General features: G+C 41.8%; 2 protein-coding genes across 2 annotated transcripts in view; one reads left to right on the forward strand and one right to left on the reverse strand.

Annotated features, from left to right (window-relative positions):
• Positions 1–22,927, reverse strand: part of thsd7ba (thrombospondin, type I, domain containing 7Ba) — a 184,601-nt gene that overhangs the window by 149,805 nt on the left and 11,869 nt on the right. The window lies entirely within an intron of this gene.
• On the forward strand, positions 7,145–12,530 carry LOC308410326 (uncharacterized protein). Its single transcript, XM_080903583.1, has 7 exons — positions 7,145–7,588; positions 7,897–8,118; positions 8,801–8,964; positions 9,951–10,128; positions 10,245–10,453; positions 11,003–11,213; positions 12,136–12,530. The coding sequence occupies exons 1-7, from the start codon at positions 7,552–7,554 to the stop codon at positions 12,252–12,254; spliced, it is 1,140 nt and encodes a 379-aa protein (XP_080759709.1). The 5' UTR covers positions 7,145–7,551; the 3' UTR covers positions 12,255–12,530.

The following is a 22,927-nucleotide window of genomic DNA, read 5'->3' on the forward strand; positions in this document are numbered from 1 at the left end:
GGTATACTAATAAAAAAGTTACCTTCCTCTAAACTGGCTTTCACTGTTGTGAATGAAGAACATGACACACAATTAAGTGTTTCCTCCAAAGATTGTGAAGACCCAATGTACTTAGTACAAACTCTACAGTAATGATGTCGTTTAAACTGTTTTGTAATATCAGCGAAGGGTTTCTCCAGAAAATACCTGCTTGATGGAACTACAGTAGTCCCAGCAGAATGTAACTTGAGCAGTTTCAGCAAGTCCTCCATTAATACACCTGTAGTGTTGTGTCTCAAAGCAAAGGAGAGGATTGACATGATGCTTTGAATTTCTGTTAGTCCACTGGAGCAGTTCACATCAACTCCTGCTTCAGGGGCGTTCTCCTGAATGGTTGAAAAAGAATTGTGTTATATTTGAGCAGGTTTCACTTATTTTCATATGTAGCCTTGTTTTTTTTTTTTTGCAAAACTGCATTTACAACATAAACAGCAGTCATAGCGACGTTTGTCATAGTTAAAAATGCAATTAACCGCAAGTCTTACCTGCACCATTGTGACCATTTCTATTCTTTCCTCCTGTCTTTGGGTGGCATCTTCATTGTTTCCCTGGGAAGTATTCAAATTAACTACTCTTTAAAGAAAAGAGAGCCATAGAAAGGGAACACATCTTGCATTTGTTTCTTACCAGTGACACCGTTTGTGGTTCTGGTATCTGCTCATCTCTTTGGGCAGCATCTTCACTTTCCTGTGAGGAATACAACCCAAGTATTGAATATATATATGAATTAAATATCCGAATGATATATTCCAGAACAAGTAGTGAGTCTGTCACTGGAAGTGGAGCACATCTTGCATTTGTTTCTTACCAGTGAAACCGTTTGTGGTTCTGGTATCTGCTCATCTCTTTGGGCAGCATCTTCACTTTCCTGTGAGGAATACAACCCAAGTATTGAATATATATATGAATTAAATATCCGAATGATATATTCCAGAACAAGTAGTGAGTCTGTCACTGACATATTTAAACAGCTTAATGGTGAGCTGTACTTTTCACTTTTACAATGTGATGGAGTAGCGTAGAAGAGACATAAGAATGAAAGTAATGCTTTATTGTGGCCTTTTTTCTGTATGTTGCTTTTAAAAGGAGAGAGAAAGAGAGAGAGAAAGAGAGGGAGAGAGAGACTATAATAATGTATTTTTATTTACCATTGGAACTGTGAAAGTTCCTTCTCTCTGGCTGTCATCTTCACCATTGTCCTTGAAATGATACAAATGAACAACTTGTTTAAGATACATTTTTCACAGCTCCGCTGAAAACAGTCGGGATGAAATTTCCATGTTGTTATTATTGTGATTGTTATTATTCTTAATGTTTTTATTGACCTTTAAATAAACACAATGAAAGAGGTTGTCTTCTAAGTAAAAAACTACATTTTTTTTAATTATATTTATCATCTCACAATTACTTAAGTAGCACTTCAGATTACTTTCAATGCAGAAACATTATGAATATAGTCTAGATTCTCAAATACTTTGCATTTTCTTATCATAACTAACCTAAACAGAATTTATCAGTCATTTGGCAAACACAATAAATTATGTTGCATAACTTATCATTGAAAATAAATATCTATGTAAGTGTATGGAATTATTAGTTTGTTAACCTACTTAGTACACACAACACAAAAATATAAGCCAAGTTATGGGTGTCAAATTAGAACTGGAATGTTCCACTTAACCAAAGTATTAAAACCCAAACACTTTGTATCAAGTGCTACTATGGTAGCTGATAAGACATTAACGATATACATTCACTTACTTGTTGTTGTGTGTTGTGCTGTCCGATGTCAGTCAAAGCTCTGTCGATTTTTCTAAAAAAATTAATAAATTCTTGTAGCTTTCATAACAATGACAGAAACTGACAACTGTATTAACTTATTGGCAAAGGTGCACATACTGTAACGATGGTTAAGTGTTATTGTACATGTTGATTATCTTTGCACACTGTTGTTGTTCTTTTAAGATTCATGTTTGGTTGTGCTGCAGGAAGTAGGGAGGGTGGTGTGGAGGAAGGGGAGGGGGGACCTGGGTTCTGTGTTGTGTGGGTGCCAGGCTGAAGAGAGGTAGCACGAGGGCGCTCTCCCCTGAGTTAGCAACCCGCTTGCTTATGTGCCGAATAAACGGACAAACTGAGACCCAACCGTCTGGTTCTTGTGAATGTTACATTGGTGTCAGAAGTGAAGAAAGAAAAAAGAACCCCAGAACGCCCGAGACCCTGTTGCCGGCGACGCTTGCCGTTACGAGACGAGGATGTTGCCGGGCAGGATTAAGAAGGAGACGGAGGAGAGGGAGGTTCGTCCGCGCTCGCCCGCCCATGGAGTGAGGGAAACGGCGCTGCGGCTGTCTGCCGAGGCTGGATTTTCTCCAGGTTTGACTAGGCTCGGGAACTGTTCGCACAGCGGCCGCGATTCTGGCGGGAAGGAGTCGACCTCGCTTGGCGCGCCGTCACGTGATGTAAACAAACATGGCGGCGCCCAGCAAGCTGCAGCGAATATAAAAACGCCTAAGTTCAGCGGCAAGTCGCCATGGGAAGTGTTTATCGCACAGTTCGAGCTGTTAGCTGTTGCAGCTGGCTGGTCTGAGGAACATAAAGCTCTCCAATTGGCTTTGTGCCTGTGTGAGGATGCAGCTGCATGCCTGCTGCTGCTGACCGAGGAGCAGAGGGGAGATTATAATGCTCTGGTCGGAGCACTTCAGAGGCGCTTCGGGCAGTATAACCAACCAGTGCTGCTGAGGTCGGAGTTCCACAACAGACGCAGATTGCCAGGTGAGCCCCTCCGCATTTTGGCCCATGAAGTCGAGTGCCTTTGCCGGAGGGCGTATGACAGCATGCCACCATCAGTGCAGGCGGAGTTAGCTCGGGACCAGTTCCTGCAGGCCCTGAGCCCTAAAGAGCTCCGCATGCATACTCAGCTTGCTCGGCCGGCCACACTCAGTGCAGCCCTGGAGCTAGCGTTGGAGAGGGAGATGCTTGCAGGATCCTCTGGGGGCGCTGACGACGCACACGTGGTGAGGGCTGTGTCAGCACCTGTGGAACAGATGGAGACGCCAGCGGGCCTGTGCAGTTTGGTGCAGACAGCTTCGCTGCAGTCGCCTTCCCCTCGGGCTGGCCCACACCGCCGACCTCAGAGCTGCTGGGGATGTGGACAAGTCGGACACCTCATCAGGCAGTGCCCCAAGCTTGCAGCGGTTCAGGGAAACGCCCACGGGCCCGTGTAGGCGGGAGTACACGGGCCTGGGAGAACGACATCCCCACACCACCGCCACCTCCACCCGGTGCGGCCATCACTGTGGGCTGGACCCAGGTTGGCGGCTTTTGCCATGTTCCAGTGACGATTGCGGGGGTGTCCTGTACGGCCCTGCTAGACACGGGATCCAATGCAACGCTGGTCCGACCCGATATTGTCCCAACCGGAGCTGCTGTACAACCGACTAACGTGCAACTTAAGACTGTGACCGGTGATCTGGCCCCAATGAGAGGGAAGGGAGTGTTCCAGTTCAAGGTGGGGGACCTCGGTGTGTCTTATGCTGCCTGGGTGGCTGACGTGCAGGACGCCTGCATCCTTGGGCTGGATTTTTTACGAGCCATTGGTGGTGTCCTGGACTTAGGCAAAGGCCTCCTCGTACTCCCTGATGGGAAGAAGGTGCCGCTTATTCCTCCCCCGGTCTGCACAGCATCTGCCGCGGCGTCCACCTCCACCGCAGAGACCCCTGCAGACCCGCCAGCAGAACAGCGAGCGGAGGAGGAGGAGGAGGAGAGGCTCTCAGCAGTGAGGAGTATCTGGTCAAAGAACTGTGAGGGGCTGACTCCACAGCAGCAAGAGAGTCTATGGCAGGTACTAAAAGAGTTTAGTGACATTTTTGCCCTGAAAGAAAGTGATGTTGGCTTGACACACTTGGTAGAGCACGTCATTGAGACCGGGGATGCCCAGCCTATTAAAGTGCGCCCCCGCCGCCTGCCCCTGGCTCATCAGGAGGCTGCAGACAGGGAGCTGTGTGAAATGATGAAGGCGGGCATCATAGAACCATCTGATAGCCCGTGGGCCTCCGCGGTGGTGATGGTGCCTAAGAAAAAAAGTCCTAGGATGCGTTTCTGTGTGGACTACAGACCACTCAACAAAGTGACGAAGAAAGACTCTTACCCCCTTCCCAGGATTGATGAGTCCCTCGACTTAGTAGCCGGGTCCTCCTGGTTTTCCACCCTGGACCTGCGGAGTGGCTACTGGCAGGTGCCACTGTCCCCGGAGTCCAGACCGAAGACAGCCTTCTGCACTAACAGGGGACTATGGCAGTTCAAAGTCCTGAGTTTTGGCCTTTGCAACGCTCCTGCGACCTTCGAGAGGCTCATGGACAGTGTGCTGGCTGGCGTCCCACGGCAACGGTGTCTGGTTTACCTGGATGATCTTCTAGTGCACGGGAGCTCCTTTGATGCTGCCCTGGATGCCCTGAGACAAGTGTTGGAGAGGGTGGCGGCTGCAGGCCTGAAGCTGCATCCCGACAAGTGCCACTTCATGAGGAGGGAGGTGGAGTTTCTGGGCCACAAGCTGGGTCGTGAGGGCATCAGCACTTTGGAGGAAAAAATTCACACCATTACCGAGTGGCCCACACCAGCAGACCAGAAACAGCTCAAAAGCTTCCTAGGACTGGCGTCTTATTACAGGAGGTTTGTGAAGGGCTTTTCCTCCATAGCCGCACCACTCTTCCACCTGCTGCAGAAGGACCGTGACTTCATCTGGACCCAGGACTGTCAGCAGGCGTTCGACACCCTCCGCAGATCGCTGACAGAGTCCCCAGTCCTTGCCCCCCCTGACCCCGCCCTGCCTTTTGTCCTGGACACTGACGCAAGTAATGTGGGGCTGGGAGCGGTGTTGTCGCAGGTTGGACCGGAAGGGGAGAAGGTGGTGGCGTACTTCAGCCGGGTCCTGAACAGGAGCGAGCGGCGCTACTGTGTCACACGACGAGAGCTGTTGGCTGTGGTGGCGGGGGTGAGACACTTTAAGTACTACCTGTGTGGCACAGCATTTGTTATCAGAACTGATCATGCTGCCCTTCAGTGGCTGATGTCTTTCAGGGAGCCAGAGGGACGGGTGGCTCGCTGGCTGGAGGAGCTCCAAGCCTTCAATTTCACTGTGGAGCACAGAGCAGGGACGCACCATTCTAACGCAGACGCCCTCTCTCGCCGCCCATGTGCTGCAGCTGGCTGCCGTTACTGTGAGAAGCGAGAGGAAATAGAGCGGGAACTCACGACAATAGACGGAGCAGCACAGCTCGCCTGCAGGGCTCTTCTGGTGGTGGATGCAGCGGAGTGGAGGGCACGGCAGGAACAAGACACAGACCTGCTGCCGGTCCTGCAGTGGCTGGAGAAGGGGGAGCAACCCCTTTGGGATGAGGTCACTGGGTTTTCCATCTGTACCAGGGGGCTATGGGCCAAGTTTGCAGCTCTCAGGCTGAAGGAGGGGGTGTTGGAGCGTGCCTGGAAGGATCCTGCCACGGGGGAGGAGAGGTGGCAGGTTGTGGTGCCAAGGTCGCTGAGGTCAGCGGTGCTGGAAGCCTGCCATGGGAGCACTGGCTCCGGCCACTTTGGGGTCTCTAAGACTCTCCGCCGCCTCCGCCAGGGCTATTACTGGGGTCAACAGCGGAGGGATGTGGAGGACTTTTGCCGGAGCTGTGATGCATGTTCCTCACACAAAGGGCCACAGGACCAGTCCCGGGCTCAGCTTCAGCAGCAACCAGCAGGGGCTCCAATGGAGCGAGTAGCTGTGGACGTCATGGGCCCATTTCCTCGCACAGACAGAGGAAACCGCTATGTTCTTGTGGCCATGGACTATTTTACCAAGTGGCCGGAAGCATACGCCATCCCAGATCAGGAGGCTGAGACGGTCGCTGATGTATTAGTGGAGGGGATGTTCAGCCGCTTTGGAACAGCAGAGACCCTCCACAGTGACCAGGGGCGTAACTTTGAGTCCAAGGTATTTGCTGCCATGTGTGAACGCCTTGGGACTAAGAAAACCCGCACCACCCCACTTCACCCCCAAAGCGATGGGCTGGTGGAAAGGTTTAACAGGACGCTGGCCCAGCAGCTAGCCATCCTTACCTCAGAACACCAACGGGACTGGGATTACCATCTTCCCCTTACCCTCATGGCCTACAGGTCGGCAGTGCAGGACTCCACCCAATGTACGCCTGCCCTGCTCATGTTAGGGAGAGAGCTGAGAACTCCTGCAGAGTTGGCTTTTGGGAAACCCCCGGACGCGCCAGAAGCACCACCAGGCCGGGACTACGCAAGGAAGCTGCAGGACCGGCTGGATTCTGCACATTCCTACGCCCGGGAGCAGCTGGCGAAGGCAGGCCTGCGCCAAAAGAGGAATTATGACATCACCACTAAGGGGAGGCACTTCCGTGCTGGGGAGCTGGTGTGGGTCTACAGCCCAAAGAGAAAGAAGGGACGGTGTCCTAAACTGGATAGCAGCTGGGTGGGGCCTTGCAGCGTCCTAGAGCGAGTGGGGGAGGTTGTTTACAGGGTGCAGTTGCCTCCTAGGGGGAGGATAGTAGCGCTGCACAGAGACCGGATGGCCCCCTACAGAGGGCAGTCTCTCCCCTCCTTTCCAGAGGGACGTGTACAGAGCGTCCATGACCCTGCTCAGAGGGGCCCCCGACCGGGGCTGCGTTCCCCTCCCTCGGACTCTTCACCCCAAAGCCCCGACGCTCCGCGCCCACCTCAGGGGCTCAGGAGGTCAAGGAGGGAACGTAGGCTACCACCCCGCCTCAGAGACTGTGTCGTTCCCTCGGGGACGAGGAACTTATTGCTGGGGGGGCAGTGTAACGATGGTTAAGTGTTATTGTACATGTTGGTTATCTTTGCACACTGTTGTTGTTCTTTTAAGATTCATGTTTGGTTGTGCTGCAGGAAGTAGGGAGGGTGGTGTGGAGGAAGGGGAGGGGGGACCTGGGTTCTGTGTTGTGTGGGTGCCAGGCTGAAGAGAGGTAGCACGAGGGCGCTCTCCCCTGAGTTAGCAACCCGCTTGCTTATGTGCCGAATAAACGGACAAACTGAGACCCAACCGTCTGGTTCTTGTGAATGTTACAATACCGTTTTTTCCATCTGGTCAAAGTACGTGAAGGAACGTTTTTCCGCATCCAGTCTATTTCACTTGTGTCAGATCTATAATGTTTTCTTTTCGGCATCACTGGCTCTTAAGTTACAAAACTCAGTTGGAATGTCAGTATAGTCTATAATCTGTGAAAAACATATTCTACCGCCAAATAGAGAAAATACTGACGTAGAGCATGAACTCAAAAATTTGTTTTCAGCTGTGAGTGCCATGATTGGTTAAGTGTACGGTCAAATATGAGGATACACCAATCAAAGGCAAAGTAGGGCGGCCATGCTGCAGCGTACAGGTGGCCAGCTTTCACCGCGAGACCTCACACGGTCCTCATCAGGTAACGGCTTCCTTACGTAATTTAACAACAAGCGGGAAATCGGTCTAATAAAGTGTGTCTTGCAAAGATGGAGACTACGGAGACGAATAAAACTAATATCAGAGGTAAGTCGCCTAAATGTTTTCGAATTTGAATGACTTAGCTTAAGCTAATAGCTTGCTAAAAGTGGTTTGATGTTTTACGGGTCACATAGAAACAAGTGACCAACGTGGAAATGCTCTCTTCAGAGAATTATGCATGCGACATAGCACTTGGTGTCATTAAAATGGTTCAAACGGTAAAAGTATGCCTATAGAAACCATGTCAAATAGAATATTTTTTGATAAGAAAAAGCCTTTATTAGCATATAGCCTGTAGCATTCTAGCTAGGAAAAAGCAATTCTTTTTTTCCTCCCCCCGTCATTTACTACAGAACACGAGGAGAGGAAGTTTGCAGTGGTGCAGTGGAGTGAAGGGGAGGACTATGGAAAGCTTAGTGAAGTAAAAACTGTTAACATACGGGGGTATGATGACTCCAAGATGGACCAGCATGGGAATCCCATTTCCACTTACTCGGCAGGTATTGAATGGCGCCATGGGAAGAAACAGCGAGGAGGGTGGCCACATTACAGGGGCACTGTTGTTTTTGTCTCTGGTAAGTAATTGTTAATGATTTGAAATGTAGAATGTCCTTCTCTACTTGAAAGTAGTTCTCTAAAGAAAAACTGAATTCACTCTTTAAAGTCATGTGCTTACTTCGTTTTTCCAGGGAGCTGAAGACTGTACTACATGTTTACTTAATATACATTAAGTATACATTACATAAAGTCGCAACAGTTTTGTATTTTATCACTCGTCTTTACTCTGCTCTAAGTAAAAGTTTACATATTAACACAGTAAATCTCCTAAATGTGGCTCCTACTCCTTTTAACCCTAACCCCTGACTAATGAGATGGTTGCTTTTAGATGTTGAATAGTTGTATATTTTATGTTTCACATGTATGGAAATTCTGTGAAATAGGAATTGTTTGTTTTTTTGCTAAATGCACTATGTGAATCACAACTCAACACAAAACTAGACACTGTTACTGCTGTCTTCTTCTTCTCTTTCTCTATCCCATATACAAATGTTCTCTTTTCTTTGTTAGCTCTCTCTTTCACACAGGTCGAAGAACCATTCCAGTGTTCAGTTGTGTTTTTAGTCAGGAGTAAAAAATAACATTCATTACTGCAGTTACCTGAAAACAGGACATAGTCTGGTGATTTAAAAAAAAAACACCTGTGGAGTAATGAGGGGATTGTTGTAATGTCTTTTTGTTTCCTCCTTTGTGCTCTAGCTACTCGTTTTGAGGCAGCTCGGAAAATTAATGCACTGCTGAAGGAAAATGAACCAGAGGACCTGACCAAGAGGGTATCTGTCCATCCTGAAAACTATCAGGATGATTCTGATGACTCCGATCCAAATGAGACTCTGATTCTGTCGCAGCCATTGCAACTCAAGGTGACATTTCACTAGTATCCGTGTTTTACATGTTATCTAAACACTCCATCTTTAAATATTGGCTTCTAGGCTAGTGTCAGTCATTAGGAAACCATTATATACATGTTTTCATGTGGAAAATGAAACATTTTAGGTGATGGCTCCTTTAAAAAGTTGACACTATTGTATTGTACATCTACCATTGGATGGAGTCTATGCAGGCTACAGCCTTATGAAACGGGACAGTGTAGCCTGCAAGTAGCATTTCCTGGTTATGTCTGAACATCCTCACCATCTTTCTATTATGTTACACACCATTTCTGTCACCAAGCAATGACTGTAGTACTTCTCTTTCCCTAAAAAAATATATATATTTTACTGATTTTTACCTTTTTCAGATCAGATATAATTTTAAAACTGAAACGTATTTACATTTAAGAAAAGGAACTCCACCAGTGGTCCCCCTATTCTACTGCACACAAAGGTCATTTGTATACAATGATTGTCAGGATTTGTTAAAGGAAAAAATCACTTGTAGCCACCTAAATTGAATTATGGTAAACTTTTTTTTTTTTAACTGTATTCAAATGAGCCCAATCTTTGGAACAGGCCTAGTTACAGTTCTGTGATGTGCAGTACCAGTTAAAAGTTTGGACACACTTTCCCATTATATTTAATTGTAAAATTGTACAAACTTTTGACTGGTACTGTATGTGGCTAAGAAATCAGCTCTTTGAAGTATGCACCCTACACTTTGTGGCACAGCTATTGAATCTGTTGTCTTTACACTTTAGATTCATAACTTTTATGGCAGCTTTGACTATTTTATGTAAATTCCTCTTCTTTCTCGGTGGCTAAGAAATCAGCTCTTTGAAGTATGCACCCTACACTTTGTGGCACAGCTATTGAATCTGTTGTCTTTACACTTTAGATTCATAACTTTTATGGCAGCTTTGACTATTTTATGTAAATTCCTCTTCTTTCTCGCTATCTTTTTTCATGTCCAGAAGTCAAAGGCTCCTTCAAAGAAAGACCCTGCACAGGAATTCCTTGCAATGTACAGTCATTCACCACCTTCAGTCGCTTATGGTGAAAAAAGTCCAAAAAAGACAGTAATTGGTCTAAAGCGGAAGATCCAAGACCTGAAACAAGAGAATGATAAACTGAAGGAGTTGCTTGTCCAAGGTATCACTTCCTATCACTAATTTAACAATTAAACAGCCAATATATTTGAAAAAGTCACTCTAGCCTATGTATAAACCATTCTGGTAATCATTTTTTTATTCATTTACTATATATAGATGTGCCAGAACTCATGAAGACGATGAAAAAGGTGATTAATTTGGCTGAACCTCTTAAGAGATCCAGTTTTGAGCTTCCCCAGATTTCTCCGCAGTCCACGCCCGGTTCATCATCAGATGGTTCGCTGCTGCCCCCTCCCAAATCTACTTCATCCTTCTCAACACCAGCATCTGTCATTCTATCAACAAAGGAATCCCAGTCATCAAAGGTAATGGAATTTTAAAGAATAAATAGATGAAGTGCATAAATTGGATCTACTGTCTTTCTACTTACAGTTGATCCAACCTTGAACACAATACCAATAAAAGTTTTGACGGACTTTCCTATTAGATTTAATGGGAAAATATGTCAAAACTTTTAAATTGGTACTCTACTTATTAGTATGATGGATCTAATTCAAGTGTTAAATTCATTGACTGTGTTTCTGCTGTGAAGTTTCCCTTCTTAACAAAGGAGTCTATGGGGATTGACTCTGTTTTAGAGCCAGCCCCTGGTGGAGCAGAGGCAAACTACAATTTTTCTACAAAAGCTTCACTTTTGCATGGGAATGCCTGTGCGAGTAACAAGTGATGCAGAAAAAAGTTTTGCAATCCAGTAGCTTAGCATCCGGACATTGCAGGTGAACGACGGCTCCGGGAATATACATAAATGTCACTGCCTTCAAAACTAGACGAGAAACAGAGTTTTAAGTCTGGAAAGGTATGTAGTTGTTCTTTACGTCTCTTATATTGATCAAAATGTCTTTTTGTTGGAACAGGTGGAGATTTATCCTGGGACTGGAGTCATGGTAGAGAAACTGGCCTGGGCCTATGCTACTAATGCAAATCCATCTACAACCTTTGTGAGGCATCTGCTCACAGCAGTCTTCCCTGTGGAAATATTGCTAGTGAGCAATCTTCGAGGGGGAAAACGAGGCAGAGGACATGCACGTTTACCGCTCGACAAAAATAAATTGGATGCCATCTACAGTAAGTTTTTAGCTTTTTATGGCATGTTTTCGCAGTTGTCCACACTTCTGGCATTTAAAGATAACAAAGGACCAATGAAAAACAAGGGCCACACATATGAAGAATATCTTCTTAACATTTATGCATATATTATTGTTGATGAAGAAAGGCCTCCACCAAATAGAGGATTCTAGTTGATCTTTTTTGAGTTATATCCAGATGAATGAATGGTCTTTTCATGACATACTATTGTAGGCCTTAGATTTCTCTGTAGGCCTTTCATTTCCTTTATGGTGCATTTTATTTGTCCAACTACAAAGTAACAAATGATGGTAGATAAGTATTTTACATTCTGGATGTTCTTGCATTTGATGTATTTCAGTGACTGCGTTTACATGCAGCCGATAACCCATTCAAAACTGGAATGTTAGCAATAACCCGGTCACACATGGCTTTAAAATACCGGCAAAAATCCAAATATAAATCTTGGAGTTACCAAATATTTTTGTGAGAAAAGGGTCATGTAAAACCTCTATCGGCATATCGCCATCAGAATGAAAATGGATTTGTGTTTTGCACATGTTCTATTCCCGCGGAATCCTGGTCTTTTGAGTAGAGGAACTTTGTGTATGTGCCGTCTGGCTCTCTGTGACTCTCTCATCTCATGCATGTGAATGAGTTATTCCGAATGTTTCAGAACCCTGAATAGTGAGCCTAACTCGACCATAACCTGAATATTGGCTGTATGTAAATGTAGTCAATGTAGTGAACCGCTCCATGCATCGTCTGCAAATTTCAAAGCTGGCACCATTAGATATTAAGACTGATTAATGCAGGATCATTGCACTATTGTTTAAGATCATTGGGTTCTTTTACACTACTAATTCTGTTCTTGTCATCACCCCCCCCCCCCCCCCCCCCCTGCATTTTTGTACATATATAGGTGCAACCCTTGAGAAGTGGCCTGGGACCCATCCTTCCAGCATTGGTACTACAATCAATGCCAAGATCACAGAACTCCGGGCCAGAAATAAAAATGTCTCTGTCACAGCATCCCCATAACTTGACTTTCGATGTCTCATTTGGCATGTTATTATAATGCCAATTCATGTTTTATCTATTAAAGATAGATTGTTTGTTTTGTTTTTTAAGTGGGCAGGTTTTTTGCCCTCCAAAGTTTTACTCATGTTAGCAGGTAAAAGTTCCACAAATTTGCAGCAAAAGGTATGCAGCTTAGCATGCTCTTTAAACAATAGAGCTTAGATTAGGTTAAATATTTCTGTGAAATATTAGTATGTGACTGTTATATCAGAATAATAAAAGTTAATTGAATTTAAAGATTGCCCAGTATTCATGTTTTTTGTTTTTGTTTTCTTCAGTATTACAATACATTGACTGCCGACCTGTCAAAGAAAGTTATGTTGGCTTACGAGTTTGTCTTTGCATTGCTAGTTTTTAACTGATGTTGGTCAAGCAGGGGCAAATGATACTGTTGTCTTTTTCATATGTGATAGATTTTTTTTTTTCTAGTAATGTTAATTTGTATAAAATTAATAATTAAGTTTATAGGTTTTTTATGAGATGAGATTTAAGAATTCTTAGAAGAAAAATGTAAAAAAAAGAATAGTTTACCATAAAAATGTATTGCCGGAACATAAAGTGAAAACATATGTAATCTAACATATTCTTAGAATATATGTATAAAAAGCATTTAAAAAAAAGAGATTATTGCCCTGCAAACTACATTTACTTTACATATAAAAAAAATTTATCTAACAGATTTTGTTCATATATGTAAAGCATATGTCTTTATGACAATTATGTACTAAAAACTATGCAAATATTATATGGAACATCTATGGAATACATACTTTGACATGTACTTTCCTTATATAACTCATACTTAGTTTTAACATGATCCTTATGTGATCCACTTTATTATCATGTATGAAAGTAACCCGAAAGTGGCCACTTTCAGGAGTAAATCATACAAGCCTTATATGATTCACTATATATGGAGCAAACTAAAGCTGATGCAAATCTTTTCTAAGTTTTTTATATTTCTTTAACATATGGGTTTTATACTTTTTTTATATTTCTTTTCCGTATGGGTCATACCGCTGCCCTGAATTTCCTGAAAATTAATATATGTTTAGAATGTGAGACCAGTGATGTCGCCTGGATTTAATTTTTTCTCATTTATGAAAAAGCCCTCTTTCACCTCATAAGTACAACACAAAATTGAAAACTGTCTACAATGTGATTAAGAAGTCACTCGTACAAAAAAGAAAAATCCGGCAGAGAATGAAAGCCAAGAATTAACAGAATTAATTAAATTGGGTTGTTGTGACCATTGAGTCCAATAGGTTGATCCAGCTCTCCCACTGCTCTCAACAACAAAGAATTATTCAGCTGCTCTTCCCAGGACAGGACAATTGAGAATGAACAAAATGATAACGCTGAATGAAAACAAATTACATGCAGCAGAAAAGTAAGTGGAAAATCATTTAAAAGTTGTGGCTTTTATAATGTTCCATATATTTCTAGAAAACCCTAATATTAGTTTCTTGACTGTTGACACTTAAGAGTCTGAAACTTGTGAGATCATTGATTTTTAAAGAAATTAGCAGAGACATTATGACTGAAATGAACTGAACTGAATTGAGGAAGGATTTTGGTCCTAGTTCATTCACTTCTACCATTTCGTTTTACATTTTACAGGAAGATTGGAAGTTGTATTCCTTCCCAAACACGCATTACATCACAGTAGTTTTATTTATCTCGTGAATCGTTCTTCAGAAGATTTTGGATGCGTTTAATTGTAGGAATCTTCAGGGAAATTATTTTACATTATTGATGTGAAAAAGAGAAACGGAAATGTAAACAGAAGTAGAAACAGAAACAGTGGGTGTAGAAAGTCACAGGTGGGACTCTCAATCACTCAAGAGTAACTCACCTCAGTGTAGAAAGTATGAAAAGAATAAAAAAATTTAAACAACTGCATAAAGCACAATTATTAAAAACAAGATACAGATAAAAGAAAAAATAAGCCTTGCATTTAAGAGTATAACAATGGTTTGTAGTGTCTCAGACTTTCTTCTTTTTACTACTTCTTCTTTTTACTATTTTCTGTTTTTGTATTATTATTAATAATAATATAATTACATTATTTTATGATATACATGCTTGTGTGTACAATCTACATGATGTGCTCTATATAGATACTGCGAGTAAAGTTTTTAGAAGCTGAATCCACATCTTATAGCTGTAAGCATGATTTTCCATTTTCTGTTTAACGTGACATGTTCCACAATTAAAACTGTGTCATTTTCATTGGCTACTATTGCTGGCAGTATAGCCAGTCTACAAACCCCTGGCTCTCAGCCTGCCTTCACACTTTTCCACTCTCCTCTTGTTTACCTTCTGTTTTTACTTGTCTTTTTCAGCACAGCAGTTGATCAAAGGGTAAAATAAAACAAGCGGCCCTGATAGACAGCACTCTGCAATCAGAAAATGACTCATATGGGAGTGTTTCTCAGGTAAGAATGAAATCCATTTGGTTTTACCTCGCTGTCTCTCTAGTGCGTTCCCCACCGGGTCAAATACACAGTAAACAGACGGGGCTATTTTAACAGGTCTCAGTAGAGGCTGCTTTTTAAACACAAAGAACATTTTTAGCAGTTTCTTTTTTTTCCGTCTTGCTATGCGTAATGCATTACAAAGGAGTTCCCCTCCTTTATAATACAGAAAGGATCATTTTTGTGGAGTGAAACCTCCAGCTCAGGAAACAAATACCGCATCATTAATTATCAAACAGTTGGGGATACAGTGATAGAAATAAGTGTAACTTGCCAGGGAAATGGGAAATCTTATCAGTTGGTAACCTATTTACTTCTAGCTCTGTCTGCAGTAGGGGGTATAAACAATTGTGCTGACAAAGATACAGCACTCTAGTATGGAGAGCAGCTTGTCAAGGAAAATGCACTATGAGGAAGACGAACACAAAAGGTTTTTTTTTTAAGCATTTAGGTTTTTGCTCCCCTGCTATATTCTGCTTCTCTCTGTATTCATCCTGCCTCAGTCTGGTTGAGACTTTCAAGCTATTTTTTTGCAGAGCAAAGAGTTCATCTCATTAAAGCTAGTGTAATTACAACAGGCGTGTCATGTTTTGTTAAAGCAAATGGCCTTCTATTTTTTTAAAATCTGGAATTACAATGAAGCTTCCTCACTAGAGAGCATTTATAGAGCATATTAAGAAACCCAACAAAAAAAATGAGGAACAGAATGATAGAGTAATAATACTCTGTGACACTGAGGCTTAATTCATTTTGCAGTGTGCAACCAAGGATATCAGATGCTTTGTCCCATCATTCCATGCAGTGACAAATTACTTTTATGGTCTCTTTTTGTGCCTAACCTTTACACAGACATGCATAAAACACAAAGTACAAGGTCACTAACATCAGCCGCAAAACTCAATACTTCCAACTTCCAGTAAGACATCAAAGAGAAGGGCTTGCTCCTGCCTGACTCCCCTCACTGCTGATTTACTGAAATCTTTGCACTTGAGCCAGTTTGCAGCAGCAGAACAGGAGAACATCCTGTCAGCAGGTTTACTTCATTTGCATTCAAGAATCTGAAGATGTTGACTAACCAAATTTCACTATTGTGACTTAATGCTTCTGGGGTATAGCTGCATTCTCAAATTTCATTCTAAATGACTAATTAAGCTCTGCTTTTATTTCAGTCACAAGTATCAGCAAAAATAACTCCTTGGGCGGCACAGAAGTGCAGTAGTTAGTAATTTCACCTAACAGCAAGAAAGTTTAGTGAGGTTGACTCGTCTGGTCTTTCTGTGTGCATGTTCTCCCAGTTTCTGCATGTTTTTTTCTGGGTACAATGGCTTTCCCCTACTGTTTAAAGACATTTGTGTTAGATTAACTGGTAATTCAAAAGGAAAAAAAGTCCTTAAAGTGTATACGATGAAAGGCTGTATACATGCTTTGGAAAGTGGATGCTGTACTAAAAATGTCTTAAAATGCATTTCAGAAAGTACATTTCATCAAGCTATCAAGTGGCATTACACAATTAATGGACTGCAGGCAGGTCAGTTCAGCACTTGGACTATTAAGCCATGAGTAAAAGATCTAGGGAACACTGCCGGGGAAAGGGCCCCATGGACTAAGGCTAGGCCCTAGTCCATGGGGCCCGTCCGGGCACAGCCCAAAGAAGGGACATGGGCCCACCCTACTGTAGGCCAACCATCTGCAGGAGTTACCATAGCGGCCGCTGGGCGGTGGCCAGGGTCGGAGATCCTAGTGGACCGATTCCTGGCTCTTTAAACTAGCAGCTGGGGCTTGGAATGTCACTTCTCTGGTTGGGAAGGAGCGTGAGCTAGTGCATGAGGACCCAACTATTTTGAGACTTGTTGGTCCCATCAAATATACTGATTACTGTGTTTCTAAGAAGATAATTGCATTCCAATTGTATCTGCATTCTACACAGCATCCCAGCTTTTTCTAGTTGTGTTTGTATGATGTGTGATTTATGTGAAATTTGTATAACACCCTGCTAAAAAAGAACCAATGAATGACTGAGCTGGAAAATATGTTGTGTAATCCATATGTGATGTTCCAGAGATGCAAGAGCACAGCTGAAAATCCTGAAAGCGGTGCTCTGCATTGTTGCATTACTGTAGTAGAGATGTATCTTATGTAATCTATTACTTCTTAGTTCATTTTATTGGTCATCATACTATTTCTAAAGCATTCATTTGCATGGCATATGATCTCACAGACACTCATTTCAGCTCTCTGGAAATTGAACTGTATTTTGTGCATGCCTGTTATAATGGTTTAAATGGAATCTGGCTAACTGATTACAATCAGTCAAATTTGAATATATGATTATATTCTATGAATGATTCAATGATTATATAGAGTTATATAGAGACAAAAATGAAGCAAAGTTTCAACAGCCCTCACACTGCCTTCATTTATATGGGAGTCGTGTCTTAAGGAAGTTTGCACACATGGGGCTTCATCTGACAAAAATCAGAAGACCAAGACATGCCTTTTATGTATTTCAATATCAGTATTAATTGAAGCCGCAAGAGCTATTCAGTAATGACCTTCCAAATTTGATTCCCATCTTTTCTACAGTGACACTCCAGGCTGGATATATCCAGTAGCCACAGGAGCTCTTTATAATTTCTTCTGTCTCCTGTTACAAACTAGTTATGGCTGTGTGTCACTGCCAATTCCTCCTTCAATCCTCTTATGGAAAATTTAAACTGGGGAAGATTTGTTCAGAATTGGAACATTTTGTATAAGAGTGATCTGAAAGGCCTTCGCTTCGTTTGAAAGAGACTTCAGAGAGGAGAGCTGCTCTGAAAGCTAACTGTTCTGTGAGAATATTCTCATAGGATTAAGGATCTGACTGCTTGGATTGTACTGCCTTGTAGCTCTCATGAGACTAGCCACCGGCTTTTATGATAACCTCAGTCTGTTCCATTCCAGTCAAAAGGAAGGACGCAAGTTCAAATGAGATCTCACATCAACAATCAACATACAAAACTGATTTTGTCAAGGTTGTTTGATAGCTTAAATAATACAGCTTGCCATTAATAAATATCAGTTTTTTATGGTGATCTAATTGAAATACTTCAAGGAAATAATTTGTTTCCTATCAACTTTGTTCTTGGCGTTTTCTGTCAAAGACACACCCAAGGCAATGTTTAAAATACAATGAGTGGTTTAACAAAAAAAAAAATAAGAAGAAGAAGAAAAAAATGGGTGTATTCAGATCAATAGTCAATGCTACATTTTATTCCCCTTTGTCCTAATCAGGCTGACTTTGTGTACTAGGCTTACACAACCCAAGGGACATGTGTGAAAGCAGAAAAAAAGAAATTCAATTTTTAATGGAATAACACACTGCACATACTTGTAGCAATTTGCTGAATTGTTCCGGCAACCTGCATAATTAATAGCACACAAATAAAATACGAGAAATACTTTGAAAGTTTAAGAGTTTTTATCAAAGGCAAACAGAGAAAAACACTCAGATTATGTACCTTCCACAGGAAATTAAGTTCATGCATAAATTATATTTTCCCTCCATTCCTCAATGTCATAAGAGCTATTCGTGCTGGTCTATTTTGTTGTCACTTCCATTTCCCCCATGCTGTAAATATCTCCTCATTGTCAGTTTCAGTGTCTGGCTAATGATGGGTTTGTCTCTGTTCTCCAAGGCCATCAGACCACAGTCCATGTTTTTTGTATTCATTATTGTCTGCCACACTACCTTTTAGTACGTCTAATGAGCATTCCTCTTTCACTTCTCCTGGTTTTGCTCACTCTGCTCCACCTCTGTCAGTATCTCTGGGGGTGCTAACATTGTCTTTATCTAGGACTGTGCTGCATGACTTTGCCTCTCATCAGGGTTGAGAAGATTTAGCTTATTTCCTGCATTTTCTCACTGAAATAGTTTTATAAGAGGAAATTGATTTACCACAACCCATAGTTCAGGCCTGTTTCTGTGTTGCATTTGTTTTTGCCCCCCACCCCACATCTCTGTCTAGTTTTCTTTGAAGTTCTCCTAAAATCTGCTTTGTTAGGTTTAGGCTCTAAAAGGTTGTTGGCTAGGCTTTGAAAGGTAAAGGCGTTTACTAAATTAGGCAATTTAATTGCTGTTTGGTTAAGATAAAGAAAAAGATCTTTTCATACCAATGTTACTTTTTGGGGGAACATGACAAATTGGTAGTGACAGCTGCATCTAACTAATGCCATAACTAGGCACATCACGCACCACCACCAAAGGACATTTTGCGCATAACAGACACTTCTGACAACACAATATTTAAACACAAACGCCCTATTTTTATTCTTCTGCAAAATTGTATGGATGGAATTTTAAGTTCGAGAGGGACCCATTTAATAACAGTGTGATCTTGTTGTGCAGCAAAACAAAACAAAAAATAACCGCTGTGGCTTGCCGCTAAAGAAGAGTAATCTAAAACTTAAAATAAAATAGTTTGTTAAATCACTGCATTGTCACAGAGCTGTGCAGCACCAGCCGCTTTCTTCCCTGTGTGAATCACAGCTTATTTACTTTTAAAGCTCTTCATTTGCGGCAGAAGAAATCCCACTGTGACAAGGATCCACAGCTGTTGTCAAACTGCTGACAACGCCAGAGCCCGCAGGACAAATCACCTGGCAGTGGTGTTTGTTATGATTGCATTAAAATAAATGAGTTCTGTGAGCGTATTTTCTAAAAACATATTAAACTTTTAGGAAACCTGCCATCTCTGACACATTTGTATCTTCCCTTTAGATTGTTTAGAACAAACAAAATGAGAGTAAATAATGAATATCTGTATGTAATCCATAAACAAAAGCACAAAATCCTATCCCTGCTGGATCTGAGAAATAACTGTGGATTTGTAAACAGACTGTGCTTAGTCTCTATATCACAACACTCTACAGATACCATATTACTTAAAATGAAAACACGTAATAATTATTTTTAAACAACTTGATGAGTCAAAAGAAACCATTGATTCACACATATTTACTGCTATGACACAAACTAATGCATTATACATCGAGCGAGGAGGAAGCCATTAAATAACAGAGTGTGGACAAGTAGCTTTGTTAAATCCTGTTAAAATTCATGGTGAAAGATGATGAAAATGGTTTTTCCTCAGTTTGATGCTGCCAAAGTGATTTTTTTATTTTTATTTGAACTTTATTGAATTTTACTGAATTTTATTTTATGTTTTATTTTATTTTTTATTTTTTTGCATGTGTGTTGTTGCTGCCTTTGTTTAATTGAGCCATTTCTGTAACTGTGAGACACTTGCTGCTGCCTATCTTGCCAGGTCTCCCGTGAAAAAGAGATTTTTAATCTCAGTGGGATCTTCCTGGTTAAATAAAGGTTAATAAAATAATAAATAAATATAATGAAGTGAATCCATTCAGTTTATCACAAAGAGACTAGACTACCAGGATTGTCTCTGAATTCACTCACTGAATTAAAAGTTACCTCTTGCCCATTTTACTGATTTGGCTTTTATGGGAATGATGTCGGCTGGATTAAGGAGAAAGATCTGCGTGTACACTTTGAGACTTTGTATTGAAATATAGTGGAGCAAATTTAACTGTTTGTCATCAACATAATAAAAATATATAACTTGCAATAACTGTCATTTTGGGTTTTCAGTTTGGAAGTGCATAAACACGACTTCCGACATGAAATCTCTTGATTTAAAATTATGCTCAGAGTTTACTTCAGTCATTTAGTCTATTTATTAAGAAACGTGATCGGCACATGAATTTAGGAGTTAACACTCTTCAAACACCAATCTGTTTCTAATTGTGTATTGATAAGGGTCTGTCTCTACAGGGAGCTGTTTTTGAGCTCTACAGCACTTGTTACTACACTACAAAAATCTCCTTCTTCATGGTTTGAATTCATGATTCATAAATAATTGAGCTGTCACTTACAGTGTTGTTGACAATATTTTTTTTTATTGTAAATTCTGCCACTTGTTCATTTTTGATTGTTTTGTTCAAGTCAGTTAATTGACGAGCAGTTTTCTGCAAGTGAGACTGCTCCCTTATTTTCCAAGGGTTTGCCACAGGCCATTTATCCAGGCTTGGTGCCAGTACTGGGAGTGCTGGGTGACCTCATCCATCCATCCATCCATCCATGTTCTGACACTTATCCAGGTTTGGTTCATCGGGGCAGCAGAGAATTCTCTTAGCAGAAAATCACCCCTCTGCCCTCCCTGTTCATCTGGGAGGTCAATGAGGCATTTCCAAGCCAGCCAAGAAATATAATCTCCAGAGTGTGTCCTGGGTCGGCCCCAGGGCCTTCTCCCAGTACCACACGCCTGAAACACCTTGCCTAGGGGGCATCACGGAGGCATACTCTTCAGATGCCCAAACCACTTAACTCTTCTCCAGAAATTGACAACTTGTCATGATGGAGTGGGTTGTATGTTTATGTTTGTCACTGGTGGGGTTAAGTGGTCTTGGGTGAAGAAACAGAATAAGATTCATTGACCTCTATGCCGACATGGAGATCAAGCGATCAAGTGGCATGGGCCTGGGACAGGGTTACCAGGTTGTCACTCTAGATCCAGGTCTGGTAGCTTTAACACATTGGACCCAGTCAGGCATAACCTAAAAGTGCTAATGGGTCTGCCATCCACCCACAGGCGTTCAGTGTACTGTGGATTGGCTGCTCGTCAGGTGCAGAGTCATTTGTGACATAATTAACAACAGTATTAAACAACAAAGGAGCCAACGTAAAATAAAAGTTTGTATAACATGGTGTTGGTAAAAGTATGCATTATATATTTTCAACTTCATGTAATTTTGTTTGAGAGCAGTCCTTCAACTCTTATTGTTTAGCTGAAAAAAACAAGTGTAATTTAACAGCATTACTAACTCATGTTATCACTTGACTCGCGGGGAAATGATCTGTTTTATTGAATTAGGAAGCTGTGTTTGCAAAAGAGACTTGACCTCCTCCAGATGAGCCACGATTTTAGGTTTTAGGGAACAAATGACCATTATTATTTCTAATGCTGATTAGAAATACATAAAATCTAATTACATCCCTGTCAGCTTTGGTAGTGAAGCTGATCATTTGTGAGTAATAAGCGCAACATGATATTTATGTAGCATGGATAATGCACTAATGGGTGAGTGGTTTTGCTTTGTTGTTTGCAAACATATAAGATTGCCTGGTGTTGGCTACTACACTCGACCTCCTGTTGGAGCTTTCAGTTCAGCAGCCTCCTATAATGCTTTTTCCACCCTAAAACAAATTAGTGTGGTAGAAAAAGATCAATATTGCTTAGAAGTGAGGTTTTTTTCATGTTGTTATCAGTCTCTCTAATATTCATTTGAAGGGGGTTAAATTGCCTTATGCTAAAAGCAGCATCCTGCCTTTTCTTAGGATGGTTGGTCTGTGCTATTGTGTGTTTATTAATGTTTAATGTGAGAGTGACATTTCCAGTTTTGATCCCATTTTTGAAAAACATCTTTTTTGAGCTACTTAGCGAGGCTAAAACCCCAAAACCGTCACAGAATACTGGAGCCTAGCAGCATACCTAGATGAAATACAATAACGGCTTTCATAGATGTATCTAGATATTTTGAAGTATAAATAACTGTGTGTTCAAGGTGGAATGGCTGAAATCATGCACTCCAAATGGGTTGTGGACTATTTGGATTCATCTTCTGTGAGTAATCAGGTTACAGTGGGTGCTTGTGAATAGATTCTCTGATTTCCAAAAAGCTTTTCTTTTTTCCTTTTGAGCACGTAATTTGTCATTTTCAACTTATCTTCTTTGTCAAGGTCCTTTTGAATCAGTGCTACTGGTCACACCAGAGTATCTACTGTTTGTGTTATTCCCTGTTGCTACTTACAAAACTTCAAATGAGCACATCTCTAGCTAGTACTGCGCATAATAATTACTGTGCATATTTATGATGCACTCTTGAATGTCCCCCTTATCAGGCCAACTTTTGATGCCCAGTAAAAAAAAGGAAAACAATTTAACTACCTACTGTCATGGTCCTGGGTCGGTGACCCAGCGCTTTTAGTTTGTTATCATTTTCTAGATGATGATTGTTTAAGTTCTGTGTTATTTTCGATCTGCCTCTGAGTCTGCGTCTGTATCTGTCTGTCTATGGTGTCTCCCCATCTGTTTGTGAATCTGT

Source organism: Rhamphochromis sp. 'chilingali', assembly GCF_963969265.1.
Source record: "Rhamphochromis sp. 'chilingali' genome assembly, chromosome: 14".
NCBI classification, from domain to species: domain Eukaryota; kingdom Metazoa; phylum Chordata; class Actinopteri; order Cichliformes; family Cichlidae; genus Rhamphochromis; species Rhamphochromis sp. 'chilingali'.